This window comes from Teleopsis dalmanni, chromosome 2, assembly GCF_002237135.1.
Source record: "Teleopsis dalmanni isolate 2A chromosome 2, ASM223713v2, whole genome shotgun sequence".
NCBI lineage: Eukaryota > Metazoa > Arthropoda > Insecta > Diptera > Diopsidae > Teleopsis > Teleopsis dalmanni.
The window spans coordinates 101,653,079-101,675,142 of NC_051847.1; the positions used below are offsets into that span (position 1 = coordinate 101,653,079).

The following is a 22,064-nucleotide window of genomic DNA, read 5'->3' on the forward strand; positions in this document are numbered from 1 at the left end:
GTACAGTAATGTTTTTACAAATGACATTTTAAATAATTTTATTATTTATTATTTAAAACTGTTCTACTGTTTCTGTATAAAAAGGCCTATACCTATATGTTTTCATTATCATTTGAATTTATGCTTCGATTTGCGAAAAAAAACAATAAAACTTCGAAACATCGTCGATATTTATATAGAAAAAATTATATAAAATAAATAACCGACCGTTTTTTATTTTGTTTCATACGAAGCCTTTAATAATACGATTAAAAACAAAATATTTGAGTCATTTTCAATGGCTAACTTAATTAGTTAATTATTATATAATGTAACAACTTCTCATTTTTAAAATAATTGATACATTCAGGTAAGTTGTTATTAAATTATCTGACATGTAAAAATCTGTTTTAGATGCTATGGTCAGATACTGTGATAACAATTAAAAAAATCATTCGACTTGAACTTTCTACAGTTTCTATAATACCCTGCAAAACTGCCTTTAATGTTAGCATTATATGAGATTTATTCCAAATTGAACAATTAATAACTAAATGTATTGCTTACATAATGTATTAAATATTTAAATAATATAACTTATTTATTTAAAAAAAAATTAGTTATTAAAAATAACATAATTTATTGTTTTCATCAAAAAATGAAGTCATGAATTCAAATTTATTATATATAATATATTAAGTATTTCTATAGTTTATAATTGTTAAAAATATTTGTTCTGTTTACTTGTTTCACTAGTTTAAAATTTGTAGAAGAAATAGTTAGAATGCATTTATCAGGTTTAATAAAAGATATTACAAGTCAGATGAAATTATGTCATATGACACAAGAGAATAAAAACAATTTATAAGCTATTTGTAAAATATATTCGAGATGTCAGACTTTACCATTGTCAGAATACTTTTCTTCATTTCTGACTTTAGTTAACAAAATCATTGCAAATTTTAACTGACAAGGCATAATCGCACGTGAGCCATAAAAAATTATTACGAGTTGTTTTATATATTGTAAAATATTAACACACATTTTTAAAACTGGTTATCTTAAATACAGAAACAAGGACCAATACTTATTTTTTAAGTTCTAAAATTATACAAAAAATTAATTAAATAATTGTTTTTAATCCATGAATACAAATGATTAGTCAAATAAAATAAAATTTTTCATTTTGTGATCTTGCTTAGCATATCACTAAATTGAAACCTATAATTTCCCAAGATTGGCTGCATTATGTTTTAAAGCCTATATTGAAATCGGAACACAATAAACACTCTGAAAAGATTCGAACTTCCGTTTCGAACAACAAAATATTTTACATCAAAGCAAAAACTTCGGTATTCGGTAGTCATAAAATGACAAACGCTTGTAATTAAATTTTGTGCAACACTTTCAAAAAAAATTATTAAATTAAGTGTCATTATTATGGCAGTTTAAAAATATTTAAAATCTTTTTATTAATTAATTTATAATTATTATTAATAAATTATTTAGAAATTACTTCTACAACAAATATTCCTGAAAGCCTTACTATATTTGATAATGGAAATTATATTCGAGATTCATTATATGTAAAAAAAAATGTAATTAGTCATAATGTTTTGCCACTCTTCAAATGCGTAATGATGCATGCATAAAAAGATGTTTCATACCTTGAAATATGACATTCATTACTGTCACTTTGCATCTACAATATGAAATATTAGATTTTTTTGCTGGATTAGGATTAGGGATGATGATAAACATCCCTAATCCAGATATAGATTTGAATATATCTTAACGGTGCACAAACAAATTATGTTGAAGATTTCGCGAAAACCTCATGCAGTGCTCTCAAAATATTAATATTAATATAAATTAATAATGCCACAAAAATACTTTGACAATTATTGTATTGCCATGAAATATGTGCCTGATATTAAAATAATCTCATTGATATATGTATTCAGTATTAAATGTTTTACCCGCACCTGCGTTAAAGCAAGGCATTTGCTAGAAGATTTAGATTAATAAAGTATTGTATTTTTATTCTTAAGTATATAAAACATTAGATATTTACTGATTGAAAATGAATTCTATGATATCTAAATCTACAACATATTGATAACTTGATTTTAACTTAAAAAATTGATTATGGTGCACAAATGACCAAGTAGATACGAAATTTGCAACAGATTTCGGATGCTATAGACGTATATAAATAGCACCTATTTCATTTGTATTTCAGATTCGGTACATGTGCACAGATTAAGCAAGCGGCATTTGTTCAATTTTATATATTCTTTATGGAGAGAAAAATATTACTTATTGGTTTAACTTCTTTTTCTAAGTCAGTAACAATTTTTGTATTTGATATCTCATAATAGTTATAAATTTATATTTTGCAGTGGCAACCTTTTTATTGTGTACTGTTCAACTGCAAAAACTTCGGAATTTCATGAGTTGCCAAACTTTTTTGCAAGTTAAAAGCTTTAGTTTAGCAAAACTTTTGCTGAGTCAAAACATAAAACAAGCTTAATTTTTTTTTTGTAATTATAGAAAGCTAAAACTTAATTTCTTAATAAATAACATTTAAATTATTACAAAAAAATTGTTTACTTTAACTCAGTTTATTCCGTATTAAAACTGCATAAATGTTAGAGATAATTGTTTGACTAAGAAATAAACAAAAAAAAACCTTACTAAGAAGAGTCCATTTCCAATATTTACCAATATTTAGTATCAAGTAGAACACTTATCTAAGTAGTTAGATTTATCGAAAATAAATAATATGTAGTTAACATTAAAAACGAATTTATACAAAAATCGAACAAAAACAATACTATAATAATTTTGAGATAAGGATGAATAAAAAATTAACATTGAACAATCATAACTTTTAAAATCATGAAAAAACTGTAACGTAATTTATTCGGATAAATGATTTCTGACATACTGAGGTAATTTTCGTACAGACTTTTTCTATGTGTTTCAGTTAATATTGAAAATAGACACCTCGAAGTCATATCTTTTCGTTTCTTGGACCACAAAATCACCTTTAACGTTTATTCCGTTCGAATAATGGACATACCCTTATTATTTCAAATTTTACAATTCAATTCTTGGCATTTTTTCGTTGATTTCTAATAAATTTCTTTTCGAACGAAATCTTAATAATTCAATTAATTTCAAATAGGCTTTTAACAAAAAAAAAAAAAATAAGCTTTTTACAATTGAATAATTATCACTAAAAAGGCATAAGGAATACATTAAGAGCTATCACTTACTTAATATATTTCGAAAACTTAAAATCTTAAATAAATTAGTTAATTTCATAGTTTATTACACTACAAATGTTACTTAAGTGATTTTTCCTAAATATAAAGTAAAACAAATATTTTCTGCATTAGTAGATTTTTGAACTTTTGTAAAATTATGGAAATGAATTTTACTGTTAACACAAATTCGTCTTGCAATCATTTATATCAATTACCAGTACCAGTACCAGTACCGGTACCAATAATAAATCTATTGAAACTGCACATATTCATTTAAAAATGTCTGAAGTACATTTATACGCTATTATGCAATCAAAAATATTTGTTTTTTTTCTTTTCTTTAAACGGTTTCATATAATGAACATGGCGTCCAAATTTCAATAACTATATAATTAGTGTTATTGCGTATTTTTGTTTTGAGTAATAAACTCACATATTCACATAGATTAATTAGATTCATTTACAAAATATTACTTGTTTCCATATTTATCAATATTTGGAACATACACTTTTACTTCACTGTTTTTTAAGTTGGGAGCTTAAGTTTTTATGTAAAATAATAGTTTTTCAATAATCTATATTGTTACATACAATTAAATAATTTTCTGCATATAAAATTCTTAAAAAATACATTTAAATATAACACAATTGTTATCATATTGACCCAAATACAGAAAAAAACTTTTACATTAAAATATTAAGTCATAGTTATGGTGTTACATCTAATTATATGACATTTCAGTATGTTATCAAATTATATTATTTTTTATGTACAGTACTTAATACATAAAGTACCTAATTATAATAATTAACGCCTTTTAAATATTATAGTCTTCACCGAAATGTTGTGATTTCATTGCCTCTAACAGTATTGCAAAATTTACTAAAAATTTTTAATTTAAAATAGGACGAAATTTTTGATTTTCTAGCACTTGTATTTATATTCATTGTTGATTTTGATAAAGGTTTTTTTTTGTTATTATTTAATATTATTGACCTAATATTAAACTTATAAAGATATTGTGATATAAAAGCAAACAGAATACTTAATAGCATAAGGTGAAAATGTGAAATAATATTATCAATGTGTGAAAGTAATGCGTTAAAAAAACACTGCTGGTATGGTATAAATACATTGTTAGAAAAATGTTTATAAATCAAATGTTTTCTTTCAATATTTAATGCAGCAAGTTTTTTTATAAAAACATTTTTCATTTTAATAAAATCATTAAAATATGTTAAGATTAATATTTGACGATGTATAGTTGAACCACTGCTGCTGTATGTGAGTTCCTCGTTCTTTACAACTTCGTTGGGATGTTTATCGTAGTGTTCATCTAAATAAATAAAATACATGAAATAATATTGCTTTAAATAATACATCGATATAAAACAATTACTTACAATTATTATAACTATTCTAATATATAGTAATATTTGGTTATAGTAAATATATATAAATAATTTAAAAAAAAACAAACATTTTAAGTATCTTTCGTTTTCTCTTGACAATAGTTTTTTTAAATCCGTGAAAAATTTAAATGAAAGTCGTGTCAGATGTAAGTACAATACTATCTACTTCTTTATCAATTTATGAATTATTTTTCAACCCTGAAAAAAACTACTATAAACACTAAAATAAGTTACAAAGCAAATAGATTTGCTGTAAATTTCCACTTTTGATACTTGCTAAATAAAACGCCTACATCATCTTCTAGTTTTTATGTCTGTTGTACGTATAAGATAAATTTTTAATGTTTTGTATCGAATAGATTGAGACAAAAAAAAAGTCATACTATTTACAATTTATTTAAACTCAAACATTACAAAACAAATTTAAATAAAAAAATTATTCAAAACTTATGATTTATACTATGTTTACATTACGAACTTTGCTGGCTGGAATCGACTTTAAGCGCAAAACCAGCAATCAAAGTCGATTTTGCCATATAAAAATAGGCACAACAAAACTCGAACTTTGACCGAAAGTTAGCTTCATTTAATACCTTTTCCTGAATACAGTGCTGAATTTAATGCGTTATCGATACATTTTTAGTATAAAAAGGGCGAAATGACATTTCGTTTTGTTTACACTCTTGTTTGTTTACATTTAAGTTGTTTACAATAAGTTGAATGCAAGCGGTGATCAGTAGAAAGAAACTTTCTATACCTATATAAAGAAAGTTGCATATAAAAAAGGAAATATAACAACAATTATATTTATAGAAACTTTTGTTATTAAAATAATTTTCTTTTATTACTACAGTGTTTAATCTCGAATTTGGATTACCAAAATAAAAAAATTTGATGAATAGTTCTGAATGAAATTGATTTTTAATGAAAGTCATTAATAGTTTACAAATTCATTTTTGATATTTTAAACTTTTTTACAAGTTTTTAATAAAATTGTTGTTATTTGCTAGGTTTGTTTCATTCTGTTCATTATATGCAATTTTTCTTAGACTAAGAAATTGTAAAATGTTCTATATTTATTTGCCGCTATTGATTGCAATATTTTGCGGCGCTTTATTCGTATGTAATTTAATCATTATTGAGAACTTTATTTTGTTGTGCAGATTCACTGCAGAGCAATGTAATTATATTTTGATACATAAATTTTATCAAAATATATAGTAAACAAACACAATATTCACAAGTATCAAAGTGTATCAAGTATCAAAACAAATGTAAACAAGCGATAACAAAAATAGCAACTGTCAAAATGAAAACCCGAAACGATAATGTAAACGCTGAATCAACTTTAGCAAAGTTCGTTCACTAAAGTTCGTAATGTAATCATAGTATAGAGCAAGAACGAATTGGATGATCACTGCAGCTCTTTCGAATACTGCCAAAATACATATCAGTAAGATCGTTTAAATTATTTCTTGGATTTAATTATTTATAAATAACAAAACTACCGACGAATTTATAAAAAAAATGTTTATCATATTTAATTGAATTTTTAATGATTTGACTATTTAATTGAATAAATTGTAAATGATTATTGACTTCACTACCATAACACATTTCTTTTTTTTCTAAATATGCAGTTTTTAACATGATTAAAGGAAAAAAACATATATATATATATAAAAGATCTCATTAAACTAATCTTCGGGACAGAATTTTGTTTAGAAAAATAAATTATTTAGAAGAAAGATAAAGGGTAATTGAATCTTATTGGTATCAAGAATCTTGGTTGACATCTGAATTGAGCTCAAATTAAAGTGTTTCTAATTACATATGTATTGATTGAGCAGGGGAGGCCAACGTTCGAAGTAAATTAAAATTAAAAAATTACTAACTATAATGTTTTTGTTTTTTGAAAAAGCGTATGTGAAAATTAAATACTATACAATATATAAACAATATACAAAAAAAAATACAATCAAGGTTTTAGTTGTAGTAGGTAGCTGTTGTCGATGTTATCACTATCGTCTTTCGTATTCATGGTTTTGTCATGAATAGACTCGTTTTTCAGTATACTAAAAAAACATAGACAGAACTATGAATGGTGACAATGCCAGCAACAGTTACCCCTGCTATTACTACAATCTTTTTGTATTTTTTATTGAATATTGTTTATATATTATATAGTATTTAATTTATTATTTATTATATAAAACTGAATCTGTAAACAAATTCCAATATAAATATTCCAAACATGTAGGGCATGTTTTCAAAAGCAGTTGTAATAATACTCCGCCCTGAGGATGAAGTCAAACAAACTTCGAAACATGGCGATATTTATATGTAACATGTCGTTCAATAATGTGTGACTAACTAATTAAAACACATTTTTTTGCCAAAATTCGTTTTTATTCATCAACATAGTCCCCTTTTAGGGAGATACAATCATTCCAACGCTTTTGCAATCTTTCGATACCGCCTTTGTAAAACGATTTTTCTTTGCCTTCAAAATAGACGTTAGTTTCAGCGATTACTTCATCATTTGAGCCAAATCTCTTACCAAGGAGCATCTTTTTGAGGTCTGCGAAGAGCCAGTAGTCGCTGGGGGCCAGATCTGGAGAATACGGTGGGTGCGGCAGCAATTCGTAGCTCAATTCGTTCAATTTTGCCATCGTTTTCATCGACTTGTGACACGGTGCATTGTCTTGGTGGAACAAAACTGTTTTCTTCGCCATATGAGGCCGTTTCTTTGCGATTTCGTCTTTCAAACGCTCCAATAACGCTATATAATAGTCGCTGTTGATGGTCTTCCCCTTCTGGAGATAGTCGATGAATATTATTCCATGCGCATCCCAAAATACAGACGCCATAACCTTGCCAGCCAACTGCTGCGTCTTTGGTCGCTTTGGGCGGCTTTCACCGGCTGCATGCCACTCAGCAGACTGCCGATTTGACTCTGGAGTGAAATGGTGGATCCATGTTTCATCCATCGTGATGTACCGACGCAAAAACTCCGACTTATTGCGCGTAAACATGTCCAAACAGCTCTTTGAATCATCGATTCGTTGTTGTTTTTGCTCCGGTGTGAGCAAACGCGGCACCCATTTGGAAAACACCTTTTTCATACCCAAATGTTCGTGTATTATGGTGTGTACACTGCCTGCTGATATCTGTAGAATGTCAGCAATCTCCCTCACTTTCACTTTACGGTCGGACATAATGATTTTCAGTGTTTTTTCAACGTTTTCCGGAATAACAGCGTCATTTGGCCGAGTAGTCCAGTAGATGGAATGTCATCGGTGTCTGTACGACCACGTTTGAATTCGGCATACCAATAACAAATGCTTCTTTTTGATGGAGCAGAGTCCGAATAATGTTTTTCAAGCCATTCCTGGCATTGAACAGTATTTTTTTTCATTAAAAAACAATGATAAATCAGCACACGGAATTGCTTTGAATTCATTTTTTTTTTTGAAAACTCAAAAGTAGCGTCACTTAAAGCACTGTAACTTGTAAACAAATGGTCGGATTAACATATGATTTTGACAGTAAGCCTAAAAAGGTTGCCACTTTCGAAAAAAAATATTTATTTAGTATTAGTGCCGCCATCTATGTATCAGTCACACACATTATTGAACGACGTGTTAGGACTACATAAAAATAAAAACTAATTTACAATTTTACATAATCCTTTTCGAAAAACAAAAACATTTAAAAAAGTTCATTTAAAAGCTTTAATATATAGCGACTTATCAAATAGAATGCATTTTATTACCAAATGCTTAATGATGCAATAGCAAACGTATGAATTTTGCATAACTTATTAAAACTTAAATTAGTCGCATATATGGTGCAAGCGATTTATTATTTGGTGCGCATATAGCCATGTGGAAAAAAAAAACAAAATATGAAGTTGCAACCTTGAAATTGGCTTTTGCTTATAAGTCAATTTTAATAAAAATAAATTAAAGTATATGTTTTATTTATTAGGAGAATTTGTTAACTATTATCCACTGTGGTATGATCTAAAATTTTATTTGTTGAATCCACCAGAACAGATTAACTTGGTGTGATGCCGGTTGTATGATATTCGTTGCAAGCCATACTTGTCTTCTCTGGAAACATATATGAGCGTACATTTGCTTCTAAATAAATGAAATATCATTAATGCCACCCATACAAATAGTTTTGCTTGTGTCTCTAAAGAAATCTAGGCTTTGTGGTATAGACTCGATGCTTTCCGGTAGTATGAATAGATCATCTTATATTAATTGTTTGTCTAACTGGATTTTGATTAAGATTCTCTTGATACTTCTAGCACTTCCATCTGCCATACGTATTCGTTGCAGTAAAATCTTACTGCATTTATGCGCCAAAAGAATTGGGTAGAGTTTCACTGATAAAATTTCTTGATGCTCCTGTATAACTTCTAGTATTTGTCCATTGAGTCGAATCTCTGTCACGAATATCCTCTATGGCTGTAAACTTTTTTGTATATGTGTCCTGAATTATATTGTCAACAGTCCACAATACGAATATTGACACATTTCTAACAAACAATAAAAAATTTAGCAGTTTGTGGAGGCTCTTGCCAGGTGTCGTTGTTAACTATGTCTATGACATGTTTTATTAGCATCATGAATTCTTGTTTCATTTAGTTATAACTTGTGGTTCCTCTCTTCCGTTTAACGTTTCTTGGTTGTCTTATATTAATCAAAACAGTTTAAAATCTTCAATCACTGTTAAAAGTTTTCTTAGACTATAAAGATCTCTTCTTTTGATGTGTTCGATATGCGAAATATTCATACTAGATGTTGTGTAGCTCTAATCAATGTACCCTATTAAGATCTGCACAGCGTTGACGAAATTCTTGAACCACAGCCATGCGCTTCCGCTAACGTGATAGTATTTCGTTACCTAATTTGTCAACAATTTTGGTATGGTGAGGGGAATCTGGTTAATATGGATGCCACAGACTACCCAGTTCCTAATGCTGGATAGTATCGTTTTTTTTAAGATTGTTTAGCTATGATTGACTTAGCGTGTCTGATTGCTCTTGATCTTGGTTGTTGGTACTAGGCTTAGAATTTTCGATTTTAAGAATCTTTGTAAATTATACAGGGTTAGGCGATTGAAGTTCAAGAATGTGATCTTCCGGTATTTTGGTTTATTCCTGAACAAAGGCTTCCTTTAGCATATTCATACTGGATTATTTTTTAATCCTCATCTTGTTTTCCAAAATGGCCCAAATGGAATGATCCATCGAATTTGGATCTGGCGAGTTTGAAAGCAATTGTGTGGCGAAATGAGTGTGGAACATGATTTTTTAACCATTCTTGGTTCACACGAACTTTCTGAGACCAAGTCTTGTTGGCTCTAAAGCAACTTCCAAAACATTTTCCCGATTATAAGTCGCATTGACTTTGACAACAGATTCGACAAAAACGATTGGAGAGCGGTCATCGGCGATTACAGCTGCCCATACGATTACTTGAGTTGGAAAATTACTTTAGGTGGACATTCGTAGTTTCAAATTTTCGGCAGCGCATTTAGTTAAGTAAACATTATCATTTTGAGAGTTATGAACTGCTTAATGAAGAAATTTTTCTCATCAGAAAACACAATTTTTGGAGATACGCCACGTTCGGGCCAACGTAACAACTCCTTTGCTTTTTCTAATTTATTTTTTGTTGCTTTGGTGTAAGATCTTGGAGCTTTTGGAACTTGTACGTGTCGGATGCTTCGCTGGGATATTTTCAGTTCTTTGACCATTTGATTATTGTTACATCGTGGAATTCGTTTAAGTCGAGCCTTCACTTTCCATACCATTTCAAGTGATGTTGATGTTTTATTCGTCTTCTTGTTATATGAATTTCACATAGTTGGCAATGTCAGTTTGAGAGATATACCTGTATGTAATTGATAACACTTCAAATACCTAACCCCGTAGATAATTATTTCAGACCTTCCGATGTCTGATAAATTCGAGAGAGCATAAAGAACCACTTTTAAGATTTATGCTACTTTGACGAGCGTTCATATTAAACAGCCCTAAATTTGTTTAATAGCGTGCATACACGTTCTTGCTCAGCTGTTATTTTTCGACTTGCGTTGCCGTTTTTCATCTATTTGGGGGTGAATACCATTATTTATTTATTTTCGGGGGTCTGACTTATTTTGATTTTGAGTATGTTCTCTTATTTTCTTTTTGTAGCGAAGATCATCAACGAACTGTCAGAAACTGGTTTGATTTCAAATGTTATTTTATGAATATCATACTTTAACTCAATATTTATTAATATTATTTATTTTATTATTTTTTTATTCCAAGTAATTAAAGTACATAAACAATTATCAAACGTGTTTTGTGTAATTTATTTGTGTCACAGCATCAGTCTTTCTGTATGTGTGGTTAAAATTTTAGAGTGCAAAAATTCAACCTTTCAATTAACTGAAATGCATTACTTCAATAAAAAATATATATGACCATACAATAATCTATAATAGTATTTTTGTTTAAATATAGAAACAAAATGCTAGCGAAACAACGCACACTAAAAGGATAATACCAAAATACAATGAGAATAAAAAACATCAATCAACAACAGGGCTTACGGAAAAGTGGTACAAAACTTGGTTGAAAATGTTAAAACTGACCACTGATTCATTCTGTACTTCTGTACTCTGCACTCAAATAATCATTTGCACCGGTACACATTAATGCAAATATTTAAAAACAACTGCGTGGTGAAAGCGAGTAGTAGCACAAGAAAAGTACTTATAAGCACTTATACTTTCTTTTTATGAATGCAGTTTAAGAATAGAATTTATGACTCTTGGCAGTTCTCGATTGCAATTAGTAACATATTTAATACCTTCGATTGGATTATATTACGAATATATTGGTTTATTTGAGTAACCATTTCTAGTGGCTATACCTTAACCCATATATTTAAAATAATGTGCAGTACTTAAAAAGTGCAATACTACGCATTGAAAACAATTCAGTAACTATCGACTTCAAAGTGATCATTTTTAAGATAGATAACTATAAGTCAGCTAGTATTATTGTTTACAAGCGAGCGCTTTGTTTTTAAATCAATAAGAATAAATCTTGTCTTCTTGAACCATAGTGTATTATAATAAAATCGTCAGTTTGCAAAACGTTATCGGAGTTATTATCTGCAGAAATATCCGTTACTAAACATGCAACGAATTTTCAAAAAGAAATAAGATGCTTTCAATTTTCAGAAAACAACATTGCACCAATGTTTAAAATTTACTAAGTTCAATAAACTTATTGAAAAATCTTTACGTATTAGGATCGAAGGGAAGCCGCCTATAGTGCAGCCACTATATATTAGGAGGTCAAGCTGAAACTTTTTGGAAAGCCATGGAAAAAATTATTATTTAAAATTCCAAATACAGCAAATATATTATTGCCACAAATAAAAATATTCCTAAATAATACGTCACATTATTATCAAATTTTGTTCAAATTGGTAAAAAACTATTACTGTACTAAACTTGTCCGAATACTGTTAATCAAATATTGTATAAAGCTATGGTATACTATGGCTATTTCTGACTTTGAAGTTTTGTTAGTTTTTTACAATTAAAAATTTAAAAATATAAACCCAACAAACGAAGCTACAGCTGTACAACAAAATAAAAATATATTATGAAAAATCACTGAAAGAAATTTAACGTCATAACCATGCATCCGACGACAATCAGTAAACCAAAAAGATTTACTCTGAGAATCACCCACTATTTGAATAATAAATTCTTGCGCAACTTAAACTCTACAACATTAGGATATATTAGTTAAGTTTAACATAATGTTAAATGTTCAGACTAAATTAATAACATAAATCTAACACATTTTTATTTTTGTGTTGAGTAAGAATTAATTTTAATAAACTTACCGTTGTTATTATTGCTGTTTTTAATAGAGGGATGGTGGTTTGGTGGTATATTATTAATTCTTATACCTGTCTGTCCGATTTGGCCTTGATATGGAATCACTCCATTACCACTTGAAGGTATCATATTTATTGTTCCATGATTTGGAGACAGCAAAATACCGCTGTTGCCCAAACTTCCTACACCATTATTATTACTAATAACATTAACACCGTTGGGTTGCATAGGTATACGATTAAAATGATCTATATTTGTATTTATGGCAGTAGCAGTCGGACCACTTATAGTCTTAAATGGTATATTCCCAATATTTCCAACACCTGCATGCACATTATTTATATTATTTACGTTAGGTTGATTAATATGCGTTGGACTATTTAAATCAACATCAATTTTTCCAGCAAGAGTATTACCATGATCACTGTGATTAAATCCACCTAAGCCGGGATTATGATTAAAGGAAGTGCTTGTTTTATTGTTTTCTTCTGATGCACAGCAAACTTTAAAAACGACTTTCATGTTGTTTGTAGAGCATCTCCCACCTATTCTTCGATAAAGATCGTCTTTTGATGAAGTTGCTAAAAATAAATCATTTAGTAAAAATCAGACTACACACAGATTTAACTTACAAATAAAATAGTAATCATTTCCAGGAAGGAACTCCAAACCTCCAGGTTGTGGAGTAAATGGGCGAAACGTTATAGTAAAAAACATTAATTTTTGTGGCTTATCACATATTGCTATAACCCTTGGATCAGCATTTGTTATTCGACATGTTTCATATTCAACTTTTGAAACATTATATATAATGTACTTTTCTGTTTCATTCTCATATGTGCCGGGTTCATATACTGGACAAATTATGTGTACTTGGTCGAATTCAAAAGCTAAATTTCCTTTATTAACGTCTATAATATGATCCGTATTATCAATACGAAAACTAAAATAAAAAAATGGTAAAATTAATATATCTTATAGTATAAAATAAAATATATGAAACTTGGCTAGAAAGGATAAAAAATATACTACATATACAATATATAATAAAATATATTGTATATATAAAATATATACAATAGTTTTTGATAAATAACATCTGTTATCGCTAATTAAGCTCAATCGTCCGAGAATGGACGGCAAGTAACTCGTTAGTTCTGAGAAATTTCGATTCAGGTCCAATTGGACTGGAGTCTGCTCTAGAATCTAAAAGAAGTCCCAATAACATGTAAGGAGTTTTAAGGCTGAAGATCCTGAGCTAATCAAAATAAAAAAGCTCGACGAGTTATTGTTAAGAACATAATAAATTAATATGCTTTAAAATGGAAATAATAATAAACAAGTAGAAAAAGAATATTTATTTATTATATACCACTGTAGCCAAAAACAATGTAAAATTTTTAAATATAAACACTATAAAAATGCAGAAAATGCATGGAAATCAAAAATTACAGTAGATGCATATCAGCAATAACTGATGGACAACACTTTAATGAAACAAAAGATTTGATGCTCAAAAATCGTCGAGACTGATACGGTTAACTTTGCATTTGGATAAACTCAGACTATCGCGTTAAAATTTGTCAAATACTGATTTCTGGCTCTCAAGATACGATGAAATGCATAAAGATCATTCTGTCATTTCAGTCATCGAACACATATCGTTCAACTATCGTCTTCGGATTATTTAACAGTGTGTAACATCTGCCTATCCCCTAAGCTCAAAAGGCCGCACCTGGTACACCATTTCGACATGATTGAATACAAAAAAATTCCAAAGCTGTCTTGAATATCGACTTGGGTTCTACAATTAGAAAATCAGTTGGCACAAGAATATTGCATCTGAAAGCGGGTACTTTGAAGACGATGAAATAGATTTAAAGAATAAATAAAAAATTTTAAAGTAAAAACATTCGCTTAATTTTTTTATCAATTTTAGTTGTAATGAAGAAGCAATAGACCCAATTGGCTTGCATTCTACACAGCGATATATATTTTAATCCAATTAATGTGGTGACTGGAAAAAATTTTACTACTGGCTTGTTCAAAAAGTAATTTCATTTTTTTACATCCAATTCTACACTTAAATTGTATTGCATTTGACAGCCGATATAACAAATTGATATTACTTTTTAATTTGTAAGTTAAAGGCCTTAAAGGTAAGAACTTGCCCAATAGTTTTTGTTCGATATTTCATCAAATATCGAAAATAGAAAACAGTATTTTCTGCATATTTAGCTTTATTACTATCAAAAAGCAAAAACTACTTTGAATGGAAGAAGTACTGGCAGAATGGCAATTCCAACTTCTTTCAAAAATTTCATTAATGGATTTTGATAAAAATGCAATCTTAAAAGCTAGTTGAAGTTGATGAAAACAAAAAACATTGCAGCACTATCGTTTGTAACCGTCTTGAAGTGGTTTAGGAGGTCGCTTAAATCTTCGACATTTAATGTAAACGACACTCTGGTAATCACTTATCAGTATAATGGGTTCCTGGTATTTTCATTGAAGTTCAAATTATGAAAGCTCTCCTATAATGATGAAAAGGCGATAAAAATATGCAACTGTTTAAGAAAGTGGATCTCTCGGTTTTTATAATATTCAAATCATAAAGATCAAAGTATTGAAATTAAAATATAATGCGATTTTTTTTTTGTAGCCAACTAAGCGACATTTTGTTCATCCTGTCGTAGTTAGCACAAAAAGTCGCATCGTCACTACGGACAATACACCAATATTGAACGCAAGAAATCATGGCTTCAAAAAGATAAGCCGGCTCGAAGAATTCCAAAAAAATTTTTATTAATAATATGGGATTTCTAGAAAATTGGTGATGATTTTGGCATTACGGAAACAAATTAAATTATTCAGTTAAGAAAAAAAAAACTAGAATTAATTTAAAGAAAATGTAAATGGTTTAATCAAGGTAATGCGAGGTTTTATACATAAGTTGATAACTCACCAACACCTCTAATAGTTTGTATATGGTAAAATATTTATACTCTAAATGAATAAGTTTACACATTGAAATAAAATTCATAATCGCAAAAATACTGCTTTTTGTTTAAATAAAAACATTTAAAAATTTTCTGTAGAAAAAATCGAGATATATAATAAAAACAAAACCTATATCATTTTGTGATTGTCAAGTAAAAGTTTTCAGAACTTATATATTCATGTTATTTTGGATCAATTAAACGAGTGCGGTACATTTACCGCTTTGCATTGGTTTTTGTCTGAGATGTTAATGTTTTTTTTTTCTCACTTTACAAGTTAAAATCTTTTAAAATTCAAGTTCAAACATTATCGTTTGGAGTGGAACAGTCAATGTATTATAGCCACCACTCGACAAATAAGTATGTCAAAGCTATCAGAAATATTTTACTGCAATGAAAATATAGTTTAGTTAAAATGAAAAAAAAAATGATGTTAAGCCTCATGACGAAAATATAAAAAAAAAACAAATTTCAATCAGGATCTATACTATGGAACTTGGAGAAGAATATACTATTGTTGCTTCTTATATAACAGAGCGACCGAAATTTTGGAAGAAATAGATTGCACAAAAAATTATCCGCTACTATGTGATTTTTACAGCTTGCTAAGTATTAAAACGATGTTAATATCTTCCATCAGTCGTAAATTGTGTCACGGATCTTCCCGATCCCGGTTTATGGTGTTTATATTATTTGTAAATGCTATATCACTTTTCCTGTTTAATTTTAAAAACTTTATGTTACAATTTGAGGTTTCATTTTAAGCAGAATAGTTGGGGTCTTCACGTACATAAGGATACCCAATAACATTTAATTAGTTTAGAGTGCCATTTAATAAGAAATACGAATATAATTTGGACTATTAAAAGAAAACAACGAAAAATCCAATTATCACTTAAAACTTAATACTGCAAAAGTGAACATCATAGTGCTTCAATAATATAAACTTAATCCATTTTGAACAAAATGAACAGTAAGCATAAAGAAACCGCCGAATCTCAGCGGAAAATAATTCTATATTTGCACAATCATGACAAATCTTATGCCAATATTGGGGAAATAATTGATAGAAAACCAGCAACATAATAAGAAAGGTGAAGATCAACCTAAAAATATTCTTATCGCAGCAGAGGATAAACGAGAGTTTGGAAAGGATATTAATCTCATAACGGTCAGGAGGACACTACATAAAACTAATTACAGTTGACGTGTTGATAGGCAAAAACTGTTAATTTTAAATGACAACCAATAGAAGTATTTAGCCCATACTTAAGCAAGCCAATTGACTTTTGGAAAAATGTAATCATTTCGGATGAAAGAAACTTCTATTTCTTTCGATCCAATGGCGGCCAAACGGTTTTGAGAAAACTAATTACAGAACTGCAAAAAAAAAAATTTTTTTTCTACTATGTCTGTGAAACATGGTGGTTATACCGGGTCACGTGACCGTTGCAGATGTCGACGAACTGGAATTCATTGACAACATTATGGGAGAAAAAATATTATACAGACGTTCTCAAGAGAAAAGCCAAAAAAATGTGCCAAAAACTTGAGTTTACCTGCCACATTTATCTTCCGACATAGCAATAACCCAAAACATACGGCTTATGATGTACAAATTTGGCTCGCGCATCATATAAAACACACATTGTCACCTACAACCCAATCGCCAGATCTCAAACCCATAAAAACTTTATGGGAACAATTGAATACCGGTCTATAAAACCGCGCTATAACAAAAGCAGAACTGAAGGTGACAATGCCTGAATAGAGGTAAAATTTTGGGCCAGAAAACACACAAAAAATTGGTTTCTTCGATACCAAGGCGGCTAGAAGCTTTTATTAAACAAAAGGGCTTCGCCACTAAATATTAATTGTTACGTTAAATATTTTTTAAAATTTGTTTTTTATTTTTTAAAACTTGGTACATTTTATACCAATAATTTTGTTCTACATTATTTAGTACTTTTTTTTATATTTTAATTGTAGGAAATTATTGTAAGAAATGATATAATGAAATAAAATGAATTTAATTGCAAATTAAACATTTTATCTAAAAAAAATATTTGTCATTTAAAAATCGCTGAATTAACGCGGTGAAAACCGTGTTGAAGTTCAATATGCTCGTTGTGCCAATAATTATGTTCGTCTATATAAGTAATTAAAAGGATTTTTTTCTTTTTCGACAGTAAATTTTTCAGGTTAAAGTTTCTAACGTACCAGAAACCCATAACCACATCTCTAGACTGAATAATATATTTGTAAAGTGAAGCACGACCTTATTCGTCAATAATTGCAACAGCAAAATAGGTCGAATTATTGTACCTTAGAGGTGCCAATACATCGACCGTATTTACAAGAGTTGGGTCTATCTGATTTTTATTTATTTCCAATATAACGCTCTGCATCAATATATATTTTAAATATCTCATCATAGAACCCTAATTTTCAGTTTGTATAAAAAGAATAAGAAAACCATTGGTGCAGGTATATTGTATAGTCAAAATTAATTGAAGATTGTGTCGAAAAATTAATTTAAAGGTAAACATAAATTTAACTCCTTTTATCACTGACTTGTCATATATGGTCGCTAAAAATTTATATTAAAACTACAAAGAATGATTACTACAAAAGAAAAAAGAGTTTTGTATTTTTTAAAATATTTGTATTTCTTTAAAAAAAAACTTCTTATGTTTTGTAGCTCAATTTATTTTGTATTGTTTTAGTTTAAATATGTTTAATAAATTCTGCAAGAAGGTATGAATATGTCAACGTTCTTATATTATATTATTCAACCCTTTGCAGACTTATTACTGCTAAAATTATCGTGAAATAATTTGCACCTATAATCAAACCACATGAATGATGTGGAAAAATTGTGTTGACAGCATTATAGAAAACGTATGAAATGTATTTGTTACTACATGACCAACAATTTGCCCCGAAAGAACAGAAATCAGATCAACAAACTCAACACCAGCCGGTAAACCACGAATAACATATGATATGACGTGATGACGATAACTGTAATGTTCGCAACAATATTCTAAAATAATAAAAACCACCCTCAATTACGCATTTATATTTAACTTTTCACAGTCCAAGAAAAATGGTTGTAGCACACGCATGCATGCATATATACCATAGACCATTTCACCCTACATAAGACTATTTCATTTAACTGTAGCTAACTTGATACTATTCTATATAAAAGTGCGTTATGCTACGTAGCATATAGACATACAAACTTACACATTACAATGTATGTGTATTATGTATTTTGCATATGAAATCATAAAAAAATCATAAAAAATAGACGACTTTAAGAAGAGCATGTTAAAGACTTTTGCGTAAAAGTCGCAACTATATTGTTAATTGTTCAAAAATTGTAATTAAATTTAGTGAAATATTATTCCATTTTAAATAGAATTTATACTTATTTTATTTTTTATTGAAATTTGTTTTTATTGGACTTATTTGCACATGCATTGAGCTGTTCGAAAAATATTTAAAATTTAAAATAAAATGTTTATACTTACATGCTATTTGATGTATTCCAGTGCATATAAAATGTTTTTGCACACGTTGATACAGTCGACAATAAAACTGTTTCCAAGCATACTAATGTTAACAGAGTGAAAAAAGACGTTGTTCCCAAATTCGGAAGTAAATGAAATCTCCTCCGTGCTGCTAATTTGTTAGATGAAGAATTGTTTTTGTGCATATTTCTATCTGTTGTTTTTATTTTTAATAATGTCAATTGGGAGAATATAGATACCACTGTATGAAATATCTTCCTACTGTTGACTATATTTTTGACATATTTTCGTTGACTTAACTTAAATGGTGTCATATATAAAGAGTTATTTGAATCATAATGACATTTTCGATGCTTCACTTGCTCGATACTGTTATTATTCTTTTTCTTAATTGTTGAAAGTTGGTATTTGCGTCTGCATTCCTCTTTCTTCAATTTACTACAATTTAATATCATTGATGGCGAAGATGTCAATAAAGGCAATGCATATTCTGATGATATTTTAATACTACGATTTAACTCTAAACTGCATTCTTTCGTATCACCTGAACTGCTGTTATAAATAGTACTACAACGTGTCATACAAAATTCTGATGCCGGACTTCGATGCGAGTGGGTATTGGATTTTAAAACAGGCTTATGTTCTATGTAAAAGTCTGATGATATTTTGTTTGGAATATCTGTTGGTTTTACGAACTTGTGCTGATCATCCATTTTTTATATATAAGACAACTTTTAAATATATTTAATAACACATCGAAATACCCAAAATTCTTGGAACCTGCAAATAATTATTAGATTATGTTAAAATATATACACAAAATATATTATTTCAGATTTATATATGGTTAGTATCCCCGTATGTCTAGTTTTCTACGATGATAAGGAACTACATATACAACATTACCATCAAAGTATATTCGATCATAAGTATCGATATACAACACGTCAACAAAATCTTTCACAATTGTAATGGACTTATTGGACAATTTCTTAAATTATTAAACGTAAATATATATAAATAATCAAAGACTAGACATGTTGGGACTATATAATTCTTCCCACTCTTATTCACTAATGTTTAAATATATACAAAAAAAACAGTTTTTTTAAAAAATCCATAGCTAAGCAAATGTTAAAGTTTATAACAAAAAATTTTCAAGTCTTAGCAAAAGTATATTTAATAACAATAACACTTTTTCTACGTTTATAATGTTCAGCTTTTGTGTCTTTTCCCCAATTATATGGAACCAATGTTTTAATTATTCTCGAATGAATAAGTATTAATAATCTTGACCTACGAAATTGAACTGCTAAATGTTTAGGCTTTTCTTACAAAATATTTTTAGCTTATGGTTTTTACTGCATTTAACTTTTATTTAAGATAGAACTATACACAACCACATTGTAAAAGACCAAAACTTACTCTTGGTAATAGTTTTTATCACTTAAATTTTTCAAATGCAAATTTTATATGTATTTTTAATATGACAAAAGTGAACTTAAAATATCCGATCTGTTAAGCATTCTATATAAACAGATATTCTACTTTAACTTTATATAAGCCGATTATTTGTAGTTCATTTTTTAAACAAAGACCATTAAAGAACAAATCTTAGTTTTGAAGTCGCAATGATATTTTTATAGTACACATACCGTACGGGACAATGGGTTCATAAATCATATTGTACTGTTTTGTATACAAAAATGTAAAGTTTGTTAGTTTATTTCACTTTCATTGTTTTATTAATAAATAATAAGAGGCATTTAGTTAGTTTATGTGTACAAAAACGGTACATATTGAAATAAGAATTATTTAAAATTGTATAGCACTATTGAGTACTCATAAAATTGAGCTTAGGATTTATTATATGCGTTGAACAAACACTTTGAAATGACGACTGGAAGCCAATAATTTATTTTTTCATATAGTGAAAAACAGCATTTATATGCTGTTAAATAGCTGCGATTAATACATATTAGTTTGATTTAAAGAAAGAAAGTTTTAATTATTTAAAATTTATTTCTGAAACACTGGTGCATTACAGTTTTATATCCCATTTTTTTTTATACGCCACTATTTACCACGGCGAAACGAACTACACAGGCGAATGAAAATTTTGTGTGATACATACACAAGCCACTGGAAATATTATTGGAAAACAATATTTTGGAATGCTGTATATTGATAATTTGTTTAATACATGGTTTTTGTTAAAAACATTATTTTTCTTTAATTATTTCTACAATTCTTGATATTATATTTAATTTAAAATATTCTTACTTCCAATATATTCGTCGAATTATAATCTTTAGGTGGTATACACAACTACTACACAGAAAAGTACATTTATTTAAGTTTCGATAAAATAATCACATATCCTAGATTTTTTGCATTATTTACAATTTCTTTATGTTCTGCAGTAATGTTAATAACAAGCTGCATTTTTAGGAGTACGAAATCAAGACTTTTAATTAAATACCGCACTGCACAATATCTACCACAAACACTTCCATGAACAAAACGATAATTTGTAGCATGTTGCCATACAAGTTGAAAATTTAGTTTGAATTGCATAGGGTGCTTTGGAGCAATAACATTATATATGATATCAGACCTATAGATGTGACACAAAATGAAATTATATATAAAACATTTTATGAAAAACTACACATACAATATACAATATACAAATTATAAATTTTTGATACAAAATCTTTTTAAAATGCTGTTCGTTATATACAAAATTACTAGTAAATAAGAAACTTAAATCCATTTATGTACACATAATAGAAAAAGTCTGCGTTTATGACTTATATCATTTTTACTTAAATTGTATCTGTTTCCTAATTTATTTTAACCAAAAAAACAATAATGAATTTTAAACACAATAAATTAACAATTATTTTACAAAAAAAAATTATACATGAGGTAACAGC

The 22,064-nt window shown here is 28.5% G+C and overlaps 1 protein-coding gene across 1 annotated transcript; it reads right to left on the reverse strand.

Annotated features, from left to right (window-relative positions):
• Positions 1 to 1,073: 1,073 nt before the first annotated feature.
• LOC119675212 lies at positions 1,074 to 21,663 on the reverse strand. Its single transcript, XM_038086400.1, has 7 exons — positions 21,409 to 21,663; positions 19,126 to 19,905; positions 13,220 to 13,530; positions 13,004 to 13,168; positions 12,593 to 12,910; positions 4,249 to 4,588; positions 1,074 to 1,080 (listed from the first exon to the last, which is right to left on the reverse strand). The coding sequence occupies exons 2-7, from the start codon at positions 19,836 to 19,838 to the stop codon at positions 1,074 to 1,076; spliced, it is 1,854 nt and encodes a 617-aa protein (XP_037942328.1). The 5' UTR covers positions 19,839 to 19,905; positions 21,409 to 21,663.
• Positions 21,664 to 22,064: the final 401 nt, after the last annotated feature.